Source organism: Scyliorhinus canicula, chromosome 9 (assembly GCF_902713615.1).
Source record: "Scyliorhinus canicula chromosome 9, sScyCan1.1, whole genome shotgun sequence".
Taxonomy (NCBI): domain Eukaryota; kingdom Metazoa; phylum Chordata; class Chondrichthyes; order Carcharhiniformes; family Scyliorhinidae; genus Scyliorhinus; species Scyliorhinus canicula.
In genome coordinates this window covers 99,587,589-99,607,354 of record NC_052154.1, presented here as the reverse complement: position 1 = coordinate 99,607,354, position 19,766 = coordinate 99,587,589, and the positions used below count along the sequence as shown (strand labels likewise).

The following is a 19,766-nucleotide window of genomic DNA, read 5'->3' as shown; positions in this document are numbered from 1 at the left end:
TAAACTTTCCCCCTCTCACCTTGAAATCGTGACCCCTTGTAATTGACACCCCTGCTCTTGGAAAAAGCTTGTTGCTATCCACCCTGTCCATACCTCTCATAATTTTGTAGACCTCAGTCAGGTCTCCCCTCAACCTCCATCTTTCCAACGCAAACAATCCTAATCTACTCGACCTTTCTTCATAGCCAGCACCCTCCATACCAGGCAACATCCTGGTAAACCTCCTCTGCACCCTCTCTAAAGCATCCACATCCTTCTGGTAATGTGGCGACCAGAACTGCACACAGTATTCCAAATGTGGCCTAACCAAAGTCCGATACAACTGTAACATGACCTGCCAACTCTTGTACTCAATACCCCGTCCGATGAAGGCAAGCATGCTGTATGCCTTCTTGACCACTCTATCAACCTGCGTTGCCATCTTCAGAGTACAATGGACCTGAACTCTCAGATCTCTCTGTACATCGATTTTCCCCAGGACTCTTCTATTGACCATATAGTCTACTCTTGAGTTAGATCTTCCAAAATGCATCACCTCGCATTTGCCTGGATTGAACTCCATCTGCCATTTCTCTGCCCAACTCTCCAATCTATCTATATTTTGCTGTATTGTCTGATAGTCCGCCTCGCTATCTGCAAGTCCACCAATCTTAGTATCATCTGCAAACTTGCTCATCAGACCGCTTATACCTTTGTCCAGATCATTTATGTATATCACAACCAACAGTGGTCCGAGCACGGATCCTTGTGGAACACCACTAGTCACCTTTCTCCATTTTGAGACACTCCCTTCCACCACTACTCTCTGTCTCCTGTTGCCCAGCCAGTTCATTATCCATCTAGCTAGTACACCCTGAACCCCATACGACTTCACTTTTTCCATCAACCTGCCATGGGAAACTTTATCAAATGCTTTACTGAGGTCCATGTATATGACATCTACAGCCCTTCCCTCATCAATTAACTTTGTCACTTCCTCAAAGAATTCTATTAGGTTTGTAAGACATGACCTTCCCTGCACAAAACCATGCTGCCGATCACTGATAAGTCTATTTTCTTCCAAATGTGAATAGATCCTATCCCTCAGTATCTTCTCCAACAGTTTGCCTATCACTGACGTCAAGCTCACAGGTCTATAATTCCCTGGATTATCCCTGCTACCCTTCTTAAACAAAGGGACAACATTAGCAATTCTCCAGTTCTCCGGGACCTCACCCGTGCTCAAGGATGCTGCAAAGATATTTGTTAAGGCCCCAGCTATTTCGTCCCTTGCTTCCCTTAGTAACCTGGGATAGATGTAGGGGCCTCACGGTAGCATGGTGGTTAGCATCAATGCTTCACAGCTCCAGGGTCCCAGGTTCGATTCCCGGCTGGGTCACTGTCTGTGTGGAGTCTGCACGTCCTCCCCGTGTGTGCGTGGGTTTCCTCCGGGTGCTCCGGTTTCCCCCCACAGTCCAAAGATGTGCGGGTCAGGTGGATTGGCCATGCTAAATTGCCCGTAGTGTAAGGTTAATGGGGGGATTGTTGGGTTAGGGGTATACGGGTTACGTGGGTTTAAGTAGGGTGATCATTGCTCGGCACAACATCGAGGGCCGAAGGGCCTGTTCTGTGCTGTACTGTTCTATGTTCTAGATCCCATCCGGTCTTGGGGACTTGTCCACCTTAATGCCTTTTAGAATACCCAAAACCCTCCCCCTTCCTTATGCCGACATGACCTAGAGTATTTAAACATCCATCCCTAGCCTCAACATCCATCATGTCCCTCTCCTTGGTGAATACCGATGCAAAGTACTCATTAAGAAGCTCACCAATTTCCTCTGACTCCACGCATAAATTCCCTCTTTTGTCTTTGAGTGAGCCTATCCTTTTTCTAGTTACCCTCTTGCTCCTTATATATGAATAAAAGGCTTTGGGATTTTCCTTAACCCTGTTAGCCAAAGATATTTCATGACCCCCTTTTAGCCCTCTTTATTGCACGTTTGAGATTTGTCCTACTTTCCCGATATTCCTCCAAAGCTTCATCGGTTTTGAGTCGCCTCGATCTTCTGTATGCTTCCTTTTTCATTTTAGCTAATCTCATAATTCCACCCGTCATCCATGGTTCCCTAATCTTGTCATTTCTATCTCATTTTCACAGGAACATGTCTGTCCTGCACTCTAATCAACCTTTACTCAAAGACTCTCACATTTCAAATGTGGATTTACCCTTAAACAGCTGCTCCCAATCTACATTCCTGAGCTCCTGCCGAATTTTGTTATAGTTGGCCTTTCCCCAATTTAGCACTCTTCCTTTAGGACCACTCTCATCTTCGTCCATGAGTATTCTAAAACTTATGGAATCGTGATCGCTATTCCCAAAGTAATCGCCGACTCCAAACGTTAACCACCTGGCCGGGATCATTCCCCAATACCAGGTCCAGTATGGCCCCCTTCCCGAGTTGGACTATTTACATACTGCTCTAAAAAACTCTCCTGGATGCTCCTTACAAATTCTGCTCCATCTACGCCTCCAACACGACATGAGTCCCATTCAATGTTGGGGAAGTTAAAATCTCCCATCACAACCACCCAATTGCTCCTACGTTGTTCTATAATCTGTCTACATATTTGTACCTCTACTTCACGCTCGCTTTTGGGAGGCCTACAGTAAAGTCCCAACAATGTTACTGCACCCTTACTATTTCTCAGCTCTATCCATATTGCCTCAGTGCTCGAATCCTCCATCGTGCCCTCCTTAATCACAGCTGTGATATCATCTCTGACCAGTAATGCATCTCCTCCACCCCTTTTACCTCCCTCTCTATCCCTCCTGAAACATCTATACCCTGGGATATTTAGTTGCCAGTCTTGCCCATCCCTCAACCAAGTCTCAGTAATACCAATAACAACATATTCCCAGGTACTAATCCAAGCCCTAAATTCATCTGCCTTACCTGCTACACTTCTCGCATTAAAACAAATGCACCTCAAACCACCTGTCCCTTTGCGATCATCATCTCTTCCCTGTCTACTCATCTCCTTAGTCACATTGAGTTTATTATCCAGTACCTTACTGGCTTTAGTTGCTGCTTCTTTACTGACCTCTTAACTTCCTAATCTGGTTCCCATCCCCCTGCCACATTAGTTTAAAACCTCCCCAACAGTGTTAGCAAAAGCAGCCCCTAGGACATTGGTTCCAGTCCTGCCCAGGTGTAGACCATCTGATTTGTAATGGTCCCACCGCCCCCAGAACTGGTTCCAATGTCCCAAAAATCTGAACCCCTCCCTCCTGCACCATCTCTCAAGCCACGTATTCATTCTGACTATTCTTGAATTTCTACTCTGACTGTCTCATAGCACTGGTAGCAATCCTGAGATTACTACCTTTGAGGTCCTACTTTTTAACTTACCTCCTAACTTTCTAAATTCTGATTGTAGGACCTCATCCTGTTTTTACCTATATCGTTGGTGCCTATATGCACCACGACAACTGGCTGTTCACCCTCCCCCCTTCAGTATGTCCTGCAGCCGATCTGAGACATCCCTGACCCGTGCGCCCGGGAGGCAACATGCCATTCGGGAGTCTCGTTTTCGACCACAGGAGCGCCTGTCTACTCCCCTTACAATTGAATCCCCTATGACTATAGCCCTGCCAGTCTTTTTCCCGCCCTTCTGTGCAGCAGAGCCAGCCATGGTGCCATGAGCCTGGCTACTACTGCCTTCCCCTGGTGAGTCATCCCCTGGTGGGACTGACATACGAGGAGAGATTGACTAGGTTGGGATTGTTTTCGCTGGAATTTAGAAGAATGAGGGGGGGGGGGGGGAATCTCATAGAGACTTATAAAATTTTAACAGGACTAGACAGGGTAGATGCTGGGAAGATGTTACCAATGATGGGTGTGTCCAGAACCAGGGGGTCACAGCCTGAGGATTCAGGGTAAACCATTTCGGACAGAGATAAGGAGACATTTCTTCACGCAAAGAGTGGTGAGCCTGTGGAATTCATTACTACAGGAAGTAGTTGATGCTAAAACTTTGAATATATTCAAGAGGCAGCTGGAATTAGCACTTGGGGAGAATGGGATCAAAGGCTATGGGGAGAAAGCAGGATTAGGCTATTGAGTTGGATGATCAGCCATGATGGTGATGAATGGCGGAGCAGGCTCGAAGGGCCAAAAGTCCTCCTCCTCCTCCTATCTTCTATGTATCTAAAACACCCAAACACAAGTTTAGATTATGTAATCTCTCCTCATAATTAACCATTGTAGCCCTGGTAACATTCTGGTAAATGTGCACCGCATTCCTTCCAATGACAATATATTCTTTCTCGGGTGTAGTGCCCTTTATGGTGCCCAATACTCCAGGATGTAGTCTGACCAGGCATTTGTCCCTCTGTTGCAAAACCTCCTCACTTTATATTCTCAACTTTAAGTTATAAAGTTTTATATTCCTTTACAAAGGGTCACCTGGACTCAACGGTAGCTCTTTTATCTCCCAACAGATGCTGCCAGACCTGCTGAGATTTTCCAGCATTTTCTCTTTTGTTTTATATTCCTTTGGTCCTTTTAATTTTGAACTAATTTGTGTTCTGTGGCCATGGATGTCTGAATCTTTTGGGAGCACCGTCGTTTCTAGTATTTCACCATTTAAACAATACTTGTTTATGTTTATCATGCCTGCCAGTTTTACCGACTTCCTTCATCTGTCAATGTCGCTTTGCAATTTTATGTTTCTGTCGACATTATTACTTTGAGTCATCAGTAAAGGTGGAAATATAGCTCTTTGTTGTGCTACCTAAATCATTAATAAATGTAGGGAATAGTTAAGACCCAGCACAGATCGTTGGACATAGCAAATCACTGTGTATCATGATTCCTACGCTCTGTCTTCCAACACCAAACCAACCTTCAAACCAGCCACTTTTACTTCAATTCTGTGAGCTTTAATTTTAGCTAACAAGTCTGTTCTATGGAACCTTCTAGAATGCCTTCTGGAAGCCCATGGAAACCACATCCACTCTTCTTGTTAGCTTCTCAAATAATTCAATTTCTTTTATTAGATATGACTTCCCCTTTTATCCATAACTGCTAATGTTCCAATCTGACCATCAGATCATCATAAACTGTGACTGTGACATGCTTTGGGATCATAAAGACCCTGACCAAATACCACTTTCCTCTTTCTTTCTTCATAGAAAAGGTTTTTTGTTTTAAAATTTTCTTCCCCACCCCCATACCAATACCAGAACTGACTATCACCGAGTTTGATGGACGGGGACGTCCCAAACAGACCAGAGGAAACAGCACCCCTGCCGCACCTTGCTCCGTGCAACTGGAGTTTAATACATAAGAACACAAGAACTAGGAGCAGGAGTAGGCCATCTGGCCCCTCGAGCCTGCTCCGCCATTCAATGAGATCATGGCTGATCTTTTGTGGACTCAGCTCCACTTTCCGCCCCAACACCATAACCCTTAATCCCTTTATTCTTCAAAAAACTATCTATCTTTACCTTAAAAACATGTAATGAAGGAGCCTCAACTGCTTCACTGGGCAAGGAATTCCATAGATTAACAATCCTTTGGGTGAAGAAGTTCCTCCTAAACTCAGTCCTAAATCTACTTCCCCTTATTTTGAGGCTATGCCCCCTAGTTCTGCTTTCACCTGCCAGTGGAAACAACCTGCCCGCATCTATCCTATCTATTCCCTTCATAATTTTAAATGTTTCTATAAGATCCCCCCCCCCTCATCCTTCTAAATTCCAACGAGTACAGTCCCAGTCTACTCAACCTCTCCTCATAATCCAACCCCTTCAGCTCAGGGATTAACCCAGTGAATCTCCTCTGCACACCCTCCAGTGCCAGTATGTCCTTTCTCAAGTAAGGAGACCAAAACTGAACACAATACTGCAGGTGTGGCCTCACTAACACCTTATACAATTGCAACATAACCTCCCTAGGTCTTAAACTCCATCCCTCTAGCAATGAAGGACAAAATTCCATTTGCCTTCTTAATCACCTGTTGCACCTGTAAACCAACTTTCTGTGACTCATGCACTAGCACACCCAGGTCTCTCTGCACAGCGGCATGCTTTAATATTTTATCGTTTAAATAATAATCCCGTTTGCTGTTATTCCTACCAAAATGGATAACATCACATTTGTCAACATTGCATTCCATCTGCCAGACCCTAGCCCATTCAGTTAACCTATCCAAATCCCTCTGCAGACTTCCAGTATCCTCTGCACTTTTCACTTTACCACTCATCTTAGTGTCATCTGCAAACTTGGACACATTGCCCTTGGTCCCCAACTCCAAATCATCTATGTAAATTGTGAACAATTGTGGGCCCAACACGGATCCCTGAGGGACACCACTAGCTACTGATTGCCAATCAGAGAAACACCCATTAATCCCCACTCTTTGCTTTCTATTAATTAACCAATCCTCTATCCATGCTACTACTTTACCCTTAATGCCATGCATCTTTATCTTATGCAGCAACCTTTTGTGTGGCACCTTGTCAAAGGCTTTCTGGAAATCCAGATATACCACATCCATTGGCTCCCAGTTATCTACTGCACTGGTAATGTCCTCAAAAAATTCCACTAAATCAGTTAGGCACGACCTGCCCTTTTATGAACCCATGCTGCGTCTGCCCAATGGGACAATTCCTATCCGGATGCCTCGCTATTTCTTCCTTGATGATAGATTCCAGCATCTTCCCTACTACCAAAGTTAAGCTCACTGGTCTATAATTTCCCGCTCTCTGCCTACCTCCTGTTTTAAACAGTGGTGTCACGTTTGCTGATTTCCAATCCACCGGGACCACCCCAGAGTCCAGTGAATTTTGGTAAATCATCATTAGTGCATCTGCAATTTCCCTAGCCATCTCTTTTAGCACTCTGGGATGCATTCCATCAGGGCCAGGAGACTTGTCTACCTTTAGCCCCATTAGCTTGCCCATCACTACCTCCTTAGTGATAACAATCCTCTTAAGGTCCTCACCTGTCATAGCCTAATTTCTATCAGTCGCTGGCATGTTATTTGTGTCTTCCACTGTGAAGACCGACCCCAAAAAACCTGTTCAGTTCCTCAGCCATTTCCTCATCTCCCATTATTAAAACTCCCTTCTCATCCTCTAAAGGACCAATATTTACCTTAGCCACTCTTTATTGTTTTATATATTTGTAAACGTTTTTACTGTCTGTTTTTATATTCTGAGCAAGTTTACTCTCATAATCTATCTTACTCTTCTTTATAGCTTTTTTAGTAGCTTTCTGTTGCCCCCTAAAGATTTCCCAGTCCTCTAGTCTCCCAGCAATCTTTGCCACTTTATGTGCTTTTTCCTTCAATTTGATACTCTCCCTTATTTCCTTAGATATCCACGGTCGATTTTCCCTCTTTCTACCGTCCTTCCTTTTTGTTGGTATAAACCTTTGTTGAGGGCTGTGAAAAATCGCTTGGAAGGTTCTCCACTGTTCCTCAACTGTTCCACCATAAAGTCTTTGCTCCCAGTCTACCTTAGCTAGTTCTTCTCTCATCCCATTGTAATCTGTTTAGCACAGGACTAAGTCGCTGGCTTTGAAAGCACACCAAGCAGGTCAGCAGCACAGTTCGATACCCGTAACAGCCTCCCCGAACAGGCGCCGGAATGTGGCGACTAGGGGCTTTTCACAGTAACTTCATTGAAGCCTACTGAAGTGCAACAGGTGATTAAGAAGGCAAATGGAATTTTGTCCTTCATTGCTAGAGGGATGGAGTTTAAGACTAGGGAGGTTATGTTGCAATTGTATAAGGTGTTAGTGCGGCCACACCTGGAGTATTGTGTTCAGTTTTGGTCTCCTTACTTGAGAAAGGACGTACTGGCGCTGGAGGGTGTGCAGAGGAGATTCACTAGGTTAATCCCAGAGCTGAAGGGGTTGGATTATGAGGAGAGGTTGAGTAGACTGGGACAGTACTCGTTGGAATTTAGAAGGATGAGGGGGGATCTTATAAAAACATTTAAAATTATGAAGGGAACAGATAGGATAGATGCGGGCAGGTTGTTTCCACTGGCGGGTGACAGCAGAACTAGGGGGCATAGCCTCAAAATAAGGGGAAGTAGATTTAGAACTGAGTTTAGGAGGAACTTCTTCACCCAAAGGGTTGTGAATCTATGGAATTCCTTGCCCAGTGAAGCAGTTGAGGCTCCTTCATTACATGTTTTTAAGGTAAAGATAGATAGTTTTTTGAAGAATAAAGGGATTAAGGGTTGTGGTGTTCGGGATGGAAAGTGGAGCTGAGTCCACAAAAGATCAGCCATGATCTAATTGAATGGCGGAGCAGGCTCGAGGGGCCAGATGGCCTACTCCTGCTCCTAGTTCTTATGTTATGTACTAGTGACAATAAGGGATTTTCAATCTCCTTTGTTCAAACACAAAACACTAGTATTTGATTTTACTTTCTCACCCTCCATCTGTATTTTAAATTCCACCATATTGTAATCGCTCCTTCCGAGAGGATCCCTAACTATGAGATCATGAATCAATCCTGTCTCATTACACAGGACAAGATCTAGGACCGCTTGTTCCCTCGTAGGTTCCATTACATACTGTTCTAGGAAACTATCGTGGATACATTCTATAAACTCCTCCTCAAGGTTGCCTTGACCGACCTGGTTAAACCAATCGACATGTAGATTAAAATCCCCCATGATAACTGCTGTACCATTTCTACATGCATCAGTTATTTCTTTGTTTATTGCCTGCCCCATCATAACGTTACTATTTGGTGCCCGATAGACTACTCCTATCATTGACTTTTTCGCCTTACTATTCCTGATTTCCACCCAAATGGGAATTCAACCTTATCCTCCATATCACCAATGTCATCCCTTACTATTGCCCAGATGTCATCCTTAAATAACAGAGCAACACCACCTCCCTTACCATCCACTCTGTCCTTCCGAATAGTTTGATACCCTCTGATATTTAACTCCCAATCGTGACCATCCTTTAACCATGTTTCAGTAATGGCCACTAAATCATAGTCATTCACGATGATTTGTGATCCGAATACTACGAGCATTCAGGTAAAGTACAGTTATGTTGGGTTTTTTTTAACCTCTGTTTTGAATCTTAACATCTCCAGTTTTATTCCTTTTAGCATTACTGGGCCTATTCACTGAGCTCCCCTCAGTCACTGTACCTTGTACTGTCGCCCTTTTTGATTCTCTGCCTTGCACTTTTCCCCTTACTTCCTTTTGCTTCTGTCCCTGTTTTACTACCTTCCAACTTCCTGCATCGGTTTCCATCCCCCTGCCACATTAGTTTAAACCCTCCCCAACAGCTCTAGCAAACCCCCCCCCCCCCCCCAGGACATCGGTTCCAGTCCTGCCCAGGTGCAGACCATCCGGTTTGTACTGGTCCCACCTCCCCCAGAACCGGTCCCAATGCCCCAGGAATTTGAATCCCTCCCTCTTGCACCATCTCTCGAGCCACGCATTCATCCTATCTATCCTGACATTCCTACTCTGACTAGCTCGTGGCACTGGTAGCAATCCTGAGATTACTACTACCTTTTGAGGTCCTACTTTTTAGTTTAACTCCTAACTCCCTGAATTCCGCCTGTAGGACCTCATCCCGTTTTTTACCTGTATCGTTGGCGCCTATGTGCACCACGACAGCTGGCTGTTCACCCCCCCCCCCCCCCCCCCAGAATGTCCTGCAGCCGCTCCGAGACATCCTTGACCCTTGCACCAGGGAGGCAACATACCATCCTGGAGTCTTGATTGCGTCCACAGAACCGCCTGTCTATTCCCCTTACGAGCGAGTCCCCTATCACTATAGCCCTGCCATTTTTCTTCTTGCCCTGCTGTGCAACAGAGCCAGCCATGAACCTTGCTGCTGCCTTCCCCTGGTGAGCCATCTCCCCCAACAGTATCCAAAGCGGTATATCTGTTTTGCAGGGAGATGACCGCAGGGGACACCTGCACTGCCTTCCTACTCTTGCTCTGTCTTTTGGTCACCCATTTGCTATCTCCCTCAGTAACTTTCACCTGCGGTGTGACCACCTCGCTAAACGTGCTGCCCACGACCTCCTCAGCATCGCGGATGCTCCAAAGTGAGTCCATCCGCCGCTCCAGAGCCGTCAAGCGGTCTAACAGGAGCTGCAACTGAACACACTTTTTGCACGTGAAAGAGCCAGGGACAGTGGACGTGTCCCTGAGCTCCCACATCGCACACGAGGAGCATGACACAGGTCTGGGATCTCCTGCCATGTCTTAAACCTTAGGTAAACTTATACAACTACAATTTTAAAATTAAAATAAATAAATTGGACAATGAAAAGAAAAACTACTTACCAGTCACTTACCAGGGTTAAAAAGCATCTCCGAAAAAGCACCTTCTCTCACTCTGCACCCAATTACCTCACTGCACCAAATTACCAAGTTGCAAGTCCCACTCTGGATGTGCTTACTCCGGTTTGTGGGACTAGTCTAATAGAGGTGGGCTGGATCCTGTTTGGAGTTGAGATGATTAACTTGATGGTTGAGCTTGTAAGCTGGAGGGTCACCTGGAATTTTACAGGAGAATTTTCAAGTCTGGGATTATTTCCAATGGCCATGGTGTTTTACTGTAAGATTAACACGACCTGCTGCTGTTCAGTGCCATTGTCGCCCATCATGCAGTATGATTACAGCAGCATTAAGGACACATGAGCCAGGAGTACACCCTTATTGAATGTTTACCTTTGCTCTGTTTGTCCCTGTTATGCCTTCACTGTGTGTATTACATCCTGCCATTCTAGGGTACCTTGGGCTAAAGCTCGTCACTCATTCTTCAGCCAGGGAAGGAACAAGATGGCGTTGGAGATCATTGAGAAGGCAGCTTTCTTTGTAACGCTGGATGATACTGAGCAGGGATTCCGCAAAGAGGATCCAGTGGTTTCACTCGATGATTACGCTAAGTCTTTGCTTCATGGCAAGTGCTATGACAGGTAGGTGTCTGACCAGGTGACGGGGGGTAACTGGCCTTGTGACACTGGGTAACTGACCTGGGTGACAGGAGGCTGACTGACCTGGGTGACAGGCAGCTGACTGAACTGAGGAGAGGATGTAGGAAACTTAGACCATTGGCTGAGCAAGTTGAGCAGTGTCTGTTGAGGGTGATCTGCTTTGTGATATTGGGGACGGGTGTGGAGATGAGGCATGGGCTCTGTGTGAGGGTGAGCTGCATAGAGAAGTGGGGCAAAGGTATGGGAGGGGTCAGTATAGGTCTAGGGTGAAGGGTGTGGAAGGCAAGGTTTCGGGGTAAGGAAGTAGGGGGGAAGGTGTGGGTGTGCCAGTGGAGGGTGGGATTGTTAATTGGGTGGATGTGGCTGTAATGGTATGGGGATGAAGGAATGGGAGACAGGTTGTAAAGGGTGCAAGGGGGGAATGTGGAGAGGCCAGTCGGGGTGTGGGGCAAGGCTGAGGGGGAAATGAGTAGGGGTGTGGGTTGAGGGCATGGGGAGCCATTGTGGGCACAGCACTTAGAAAATCCTAATCTGATTGTGCAGGGTCAACATGACTTTCTGAAAGAGATTTGTTTTTAATAAATCTCAGATTTTTGGGGTATCGAACAAGCAGGGTGGATAAGGGGCAATCTGTCGAAGTACTGTATTTAGATTTCTATAAGGCATTTGATAAGGTGCTCTATGAAAGATTGTTGCATAAGATAAGAGCTCATGGATTTGGAGGTAATATCTTGGCCTGTATTGGTTAATGGTCAGAAAATCGAGTAGGATTGAATAAACCATTTTCAGGTTGTCCAGCTGTAAGTAACAATCTATATTAATGAGTTAGATCAAGGGACTGAGTATAATATGTCCATGTTTGCTGTGTTATGACACCCTAGGTGAGTGCATGGTCAATTCCAGCCTCACAGACCCCAGTGTCCCAACATAAATGTGAATTAACCAATCATTTATATGTTTTCCTGACATCTTTGACCCTCGACTGCTCCAATGACTTACAAGCACCATATTTGTAAGTAAAACGCAAAAGAACTTTATTTACAACAAGCGAAGAGATAAACATGTAATGGCAATATTAGAACAATGGTCTACTAATCTAACTATTCCCCAATCCTGTCCCACACTCCACCCAGACACACACAAGACAGACACACGGTGGGCAGGTAGGAAAAGTTCAAAAACTAACAGGAATTAAAAGGCATGAGATGAATCTTGCTGCTGAGATGGTAATCTTTGTAGTCGGCGATCTTCAAATCATTGATCGGTTTAAATCTTTTGGATCTGCCTTTAATTAGACCTCGTGGGCTGCAGGAATTTCACCAGAGAGTCCCCTTCACTTGTACAGGCCTCCACTAGATTAACTGAGATAGAATTAGAATTTCAGCACATGAAGGTTAACTAGAGTGAAAAGAAAGGTGTTTAATTTCCACCGTCAGACCGAGACCCATCAGAACCGAGAAATCAGGGCTTGTACTCGCCAACTTCTTGATCTAACCGAAAACTAAACTGGAAAACAGTCTCAAATAGAATGCCTGCTGCTCGGCCGAGGAGAAAACACAGCCTCCAACTGGGAGCTCAGAGAGAGATCCACCCCTTCAAGGAGAGAGAACTCAAAGCCTTCTTCAGCTCTGTCTCAAAGCGAAACTAAAACTTAAGATTCAACCTCAGCTGACAGAATTTGCCACTTCCAATGCTTTTACAGAACTGGCTGCAGACTGCTTGCAGCCTTTTAATCAGAGGTTACCTTCACAGGCCTGTCTGGATAGAGAGAGTATTTTAAACCTGCTTCTGGCTGCTCTCGATACCTAAGCAGAACTGAGCCAAAATGGAATCTGTCTTGTGTTCCAGAAGCTTCTGAAAGGCTCCACCAATCAGAATCAAAAATGAGACAGATCCCGGCATTTCAAAAGAGCTGGTTGCGGCTAGCCAAGTCATCCAAATGACATCACAGGATTATGCCACATTGCAGGGGGATGGTGGGGGGGGGGGGGGGGGGGGGGGGGTCAAAAGTGTGCAGTCTAAAAGCAGTGAGCAAAAAACAGCCATCAAGACAGGAATTTAAAAGAACTCCATGATCAGACAAAAATTTAAAAGGGGTTCCTTACTGCTGATGATACAAAACTAAGTTAGATGGTAAGATGTGAGGAGGACTCTGAGACTGCAAAGGCAGAAAGGAAGATTAAGGGAATGGGTAAGAAGGTGGCAGATGGATTACAAGATGGTGATGTGTGATATTCATTTTGCTAAATTGAGTAAAGCAGCACTTTGCTTTAAGAGGTGCAAAATTCCATAGTTGGTGTTATAGCTGAAACACAAAGTTAGCATGAAGGTACAGTAAATAGTTCTGGAGTAAAATGGCATGTTAGCTTTTATTGCAAGTAGATCAAAGTAAAATAATAAAGAAGTATTACTACAATTTTAAAAGGTTTGATGAGATTACATCTGAATACTGTATGCAGTTGTAGTCTCTTTGCCCAAGGAACTTAGTTTAAAATTGAGGATATAACATGTCACTATAATAATCTAGTAGGCTTACATTAACACTGCAATGAAATTACTGTGAAAAGCCCCTGGTTGCCACACTCCAGTGCATGATTGAGGACACGGAGGGAAAATTCAGAATGTCCAAATTATCTAACAGCACATCTTTTGGGACTTGTGGGAGGAAACCGAAGCACCCGGAGGAAACCCACGCAGACAGCGGGAGAACGTGCAGACTCCGCACAGACAGTGACCCAAGCCGGAAATTGACCCTGGGAGCCTGGGGCTGTGAAGCAATTGTGCTACCGTGCTGCCCTAGATTGATTCCTGCAATGAGAGGGTTTTCCTATGAGAGATTTAGTACAAAGGACCGACTGTCATTTTCTGATTTTGTAAATTGGGCCTGTACCTATTCACTGGAGTTTGGAAGAATGAAAACTGATCTCATTGAGCTTCAAAGATTCAAAGAGGCTTTGACAGACAAATATGAACTGTGCCAGGGTGGCCCAGCCAACCACACTCACATATTCTGGGCTTACCCCAGACTTGGGTTCCAGACAGCCTTCTTTGACGCAATGTCCAAGGCTGTGGGGGTGAGGGTGGAGCCTTGCCCGAAAGTGGCAGTTTTTAGGTATCAGACCAGCCAGAACTATTCATGGGAAAGTGGGCAGACGTCCTTGCCTCGCCTGCTGAAGAATCCTGCTCGGCTGGTGATCAGCAACACTACCCAAGGCTGCAGACTGGTTGGCCGACCTGTCGGAATTTTTCCACCAGGAGAAAATCAAATTTGCCATCCAGAGGTTGGAAGAGGACTTGTGACAAGGCATGGCTGCCATTCATCAACTTGTTCCTGGACCTGTTTGCAGCCATCAGCCAATAGGCCAAGGGAGGGCAGGGAACAGAGGTGCTACAGAGCAGCCACAAAAGTGCCAAAGAATAAGACGGGAGGGGGGGAAGGAAACAGCCGGGGCAGGCGACAGGGGCCGAGAGCAAGGCCATAGAGAAAGGGCCCGACAGCAGGGTCAATAGGTCCCAGGTCAGAATGGGGGCAAGCGCACAAAATCTCGAAATTAGACAACGTTTTGGCCTCAACTACTTTCTGTGGTAGTGAATTCCACACCCTCGAGGTGAAGAAATTTCTCCTCACTGCGGTCCTATAAGGTCCCCTTATCCTCAAACTATGAACCTTAGTTCTGGACACCCCCCCCCCCCCCCCCCCCCCCCCCCGCCCCACGGCCATCGGGAACAGTCTTTCTGAATCTAGCCTGTCTAATCCTGTTAGAATTTTGTATGAGATTCCCCCCTCACTCTTCTGAACTCCAATGAATATAATTCAAATCAATTTAGTCTCTCCTTGTATGACAGTCCCGCCATCCCAGTAATCAGCCTGGTAAACCTTTGCTGCACTCCCTCCATGGCAAGAACATCCTTCCTCGGGTAAGGACACCAAAACTGGTGTGGCCTCAGCAGGCCCGAAACAATTTCAGTAAAACATCCCTATTCCTGTACTCAAATCCTTTCGCTATGAAGGCCAACATACCATTTGCCTTCTTTACTGCCTGCTATACCTGCGCGCTTACTTTCAGCAACTGAAATGAAATGAAAAATGAAAATCGCTTATTGTCACTAGTAGGCTTCAATAAAGTTACTGTGAAAAGCCCCTAGTGGCCACATTCCGGCGTCTGTCCAGGGAGGCTGGTACGGGATACCAAGATCTTGCTTGAGTATCCACATCTCTCTAATTTAAACCTATTCAAATAATAATCAGCCTTCCAATTTTTGCTACTGAAGCGGATAACCTCACATTATCCACATTATCATAGATTATCATAGAATTTACAGTGCAGAAGGAGGCCATTCGGCCCATCGAGTCTGCACCGGCTCTTGGAAAGAGCACCCTATGCCCTACCCAAGGTCAACACCTCCACCCTTTCCCCATAACCCAGTAACCCCACCCAGCACTAAAGGCAATTTTGGACACGAAAGGGCAATTTATCATGGCCAATCCACCTAACCTGCACATCTTTGGACTGTGGGAGGAAACCGGAGCACCCGGAGGAAACCCACGCACACACTGGGAAGATGTGCAGACTCCTCACACACAGTGACCCAAGCCGGAATCGAACCTGGGACCCTGGAGCTGTGAAGCAATTGTGCTATCCACAATCCTACCATGCTGCCATGCATGTGCCAGGGCCAGGGTTTAGAAAACTCAAAAGTATATCATGGAGTTCACCTGACCAACAACTCTTTATTAAGTTTGGTTATGAGGAGCACAAGGGCCTGTGTTTCAGGTTGTATTCAACAGAGGCCTTGAGCACTTTTAAAGAAAACTTTAAAAAATGTTTATTCTATGAATTCAGTTAACATTTTATAAGCACACACACTTAGCATTTTTTATTAACTACAAACATAAATTCCCCACACAGCTACAGTTCGTTCTCTCTCTCTCTCTCTCTCTCTCGCTCTCTCTCTCTCCTTCCCTTTCTGCTGTTCAACTTTATAACATCCAAGAAAACCTTTTAACAAAACAGTAGGTTTAATAATAATAATAATAATAATCGCTTATTGTCACAAGTAGGCTTCAATGAAGTTACTGTGAAAAGCCCCTAATCGCCACATTCCGGTGCCTGTTCGGAGAGGCAGGTATGGGAATTGAACCCACGCTGCTGGCCTTGTTTTGCATTACAAGCCAGCGGTTTTGCCTACTGTGCTAAACCAGCCCCTATTATTTTGAATTCTTTGCAGTTTGCTGTTTGTCATTTTTATAAATGACCTGGAAGAGGGTGTAGAAGGATGGGTTAGTAAATTTGCAGATGACACGAAGGTCGGTGGAGTTGTGGATAGTGCTGAAGGATGTTATAGGTTACAGAGGGACATAGATAAGCTGCAGAGCTGGGCTGAGAGGTGGCAGATAGAGTTTAATGCGGAAAAGTGTGAGGTGGTTCACTTTGGAAGGAGTAACAGGAATGCAGAGTACTGGGCTAATGGCAAGATTCTTGGTAGTGTAGATGAACAGAGAGATCTCAGCATCCAGGTACATAAATCCCTGAAAGTTGCCACCCAGGTTAATAGGGCTGTTAAGAAGGCATATGGTGTGCTAGCCTTTATCAGTAGGGGGATTGAGTTTCGTAGCCACAAGGTCATGCTGCAGCTGTACATAACTCTGGTGCGGCCGCTCCTGGAGTACTGCGTGCAGTTGTGGTCACCACATTATAGGAAGGATGTGGAAGCTTTGGAAAGGGTTCAGAGGAGATTTACTAGGATGTTGCCTGGTATGGAGGGAAGGTCTTACGAGGAAAGGCTCAGGGAATTGAGGTTGTTTTTGTTAGAGAGGAGAAGGCTGAGAGGTGACTTAATAGAGACATATAAGATAGTCAGAGGGCTAGATAGGGTGGACAGTGAGAGTCTTTTTCCTCGGATGATGACCACCAACACGAGGGGGCATAGCTTTAAATTGAGGGGTGGTAGATATAGGACAGATGTCAGAGGCAGTTTCTTTACTCGGAGAGTAGAGGGGTGTGGAACGCTCTGCCTGCAACAGTAGTAGACTCGCCAAATTTAAGGGCATTTAAGTGGTCACTGGATAGACAAATGGATGAAAATGGAATAGTGTAGGTCAGATAGGCTTCAGATGGTTTCACGGGTCGGCGCAACATCGAGGGTCGAAGGGCCCATACTGCGCTGTAATGTTCTATGTTCTAAAACAGTTATCACTTTTAAATTATCAAGTGATTTGGACATCTTTTTAACATACAGAGAGAGAGAGAAGCCTTCTATTCCTGAATCCAGCTTCCACAGGGTAAACCAAAAGTAAAACTTGATCCACAGCCCAGCTCAAAACGAAAGTAAACCCAGAGCCACAGCCCAGTTCCACCCACACAATGACATCACTGAAGCTATACGATAATACAAACATTTCTTAAAGGGACACTCGCATGACACCATTCACTCAGCCTGTCCAAATCCAGCTGATGCATCTCTGCATCTTTCTCACAGCTCAACCTCTCAACCAACTTGTATCTCCTGTAAATTTGGAGATAATAGATTTATTACCCTCGTTCAAATCATTAATATATAATGTGAACAGTTGGGGTCCAAGAACAGACCCTGTGGTACCTCACTCGTCACTGTCGGCCAATCAGAAAAAGACCCATTCATTCCGATCTTTTGCTTCCTGTCTGTAAAGCACCTTTCTATCCATCTCAAGACACTACCTGTAAATCCCATGTGTTTTAACTTTACATATTAATCTGCTTTGTGGGACTATGTCAAAAGCCTTCTGAAAGTCTAAATAAACCACACCCACCTGTTCTCCCAGGTCAACTCTACATGGTTACGTCTTCAAAGAATTCTGGTCGATTTGTCAAGCATGATTTTCCTTTCGTAAATCCTTGCTGATTTTGCCTGATTACACCACTGCTTTCCAAATGCTGTGCTATGAAATCCTTGAGAATTGACTCCAGCAATTTTCCTAATACCGACGTTAGGCTCACTGGTATATAGATCCATTTTCTCTCTACCTCCCTTTTTGAATAACGGGGTTACATTTCCTACCTTCCAATCTGTAGGAACCATTCCAGAGTCCAAAGAATTTTGAAAAATGACCACCAATGGATCTACTATTTCTAGGACCACTTCCTTAAGTACATTAACGGCATTCAAAAGGCATCTCGACAAATACATGGATAGGATAGGCACAGAGGGATACGGCACCAGGTTTTGTCCAAGGGTGGAATCATGACTGGTACAGGCTTGGAGGGCTGGAGGGCCTATTCTAGTGCTGTATTGTTCTTTGTTCTTTGTACTATGGAATGAAGATTATCAGACCCTGGAGATTTGTCCGCCTTCAATCCTATTAATTTCCCCAAAACCACTTCTTCACCAATACTGGTTCCTTCAGCTCCTCACTAAAGCTTGTGCTTCTCAGATCTTCCGGTACATTATTCATGTCTTCCTTTGTGAAGACAAAAGCAAAGTACAAATTTAGTTCCTCAGCCATTTCTTTGTTCCCTGTCATGAATTCCCCCATTTCTGACTGTAAGGGGCCTACATTAGTTTTTAATTAATCTTCTTTTTTCTCGTTACATAGCTACAGAAACTTTTACAGTCAGTTTTTATATTCCATGTTAGTTTACTTTCAAATTGTACTTTCCCCTTAATCAACCCCTTTGTTGAATTTTAAACTGTGTTCCCAATCCTCAGGTCTATTGCTTTTTCTTGCTAATTTGTTGCCTCTTTGAATCTAATCCTATCTCTAATTTCCCTTATAAGCCATGGTTTGGCCACAGAACCCTTTCTACTCTTGCACCAAAAAAGGAATAAACAACTTTTGGACTTCACCTATTCATCCCTAGAATGTCTGTCATTGCCTGTCCACTGTCCTTCCTTTCAGTAATGTTTCCCAGTCCATCATCACCAGCTTATGCCTCAATACCATTATAGTTACCTTCATTGAGGTTTAGGACCTTGGTCTCAGAATCAACTCCGAAGGCCTCCACCACTGATGAACAGTGGCAGCCGTGTGTGCCATCTACAAGATGCACTGCAGTAACTCACCAAGATTCCTTAGCACCTTCCAAACTCATAACCACTACCATCTAGAAAGACAACAGCAGCAGATACCCGGGAACTCCACCATCTGGAGGTTCCTCTCCAAATCACTCAACATCCTGACTTGGAAATATATCGCCGTTCTTTCACTGTTTTGGGGGCAACATCCTGGAACTCCCTCCTGAACAGCGCAGTGGGTGTATCTGCACCTCGAGGACTGCAGCAGATCAAGAAGGCATCTCATTGTCACCTTCTGAAGGGCAACAGGGATAGACAATAAATGCTGACCTAACCAGTGACTCCCACGTCCCGTAAATAAATAAAAAAGACTACCTCACTTTTCACCTTGATTAAAAATTCTACCATATTATAGTCACTCACCCTCAAGAGTTCTCTCGCAACTAGATTGCAAGGTAATCTCTTCTCATTGTTCAACACCCAGTCCAAGATGGCCTGTTCCCTTGTTGGTGCCTCAACATACTGGTCCAGAAAACCATTCCGTATACAGTCTAGAAATTCCCCCTCTATTGTACTGTGACTAATTTGAGTCACCCAACCTATATGCAGATTAAAGTCACCCATAATTGCAGATGTTCCTTTATCACATGCATCTCTGATTTCCTGCCTAATGCTCTTCCCCTTGATGTTTCTTAACTCTACCCAGACAGATTCCACATCATCTGTACTAATATCTTTCTTCAATATTGTATCAATATCTTTAATCAACAATGCAACTCCACCACCTTTTTCCTTTCTGT

General features: G+C 44.9%; 1 protein-coding gene across 5 annotated transcripts in view; it reads left to right on the top strand.

Annotated features, from left to right (window-relative positions):
- Positions 1-19,766, top strand: part of cpt1ab (carnitine palmitoyltransferase 1Ab (liver)) — a 119,407-nt gene that overhangs the window by 51,177 nt on the left and 48,464 nt on the right. For all 5 annotated transcript variants that reach the window (XM_038807333.1, XM_038807332.1, XM_038807331.1 and 2 more), the window contains one exon: positions 10,768-10,956. In XM_038807333.1, coding sequence (XP_038663261.1) covers positions 10,768-10,956 — 189 coding nt within the window. The remainder of the gene's footprint in view (positions 1-10,767; positions 10,957-19,766) is intronic.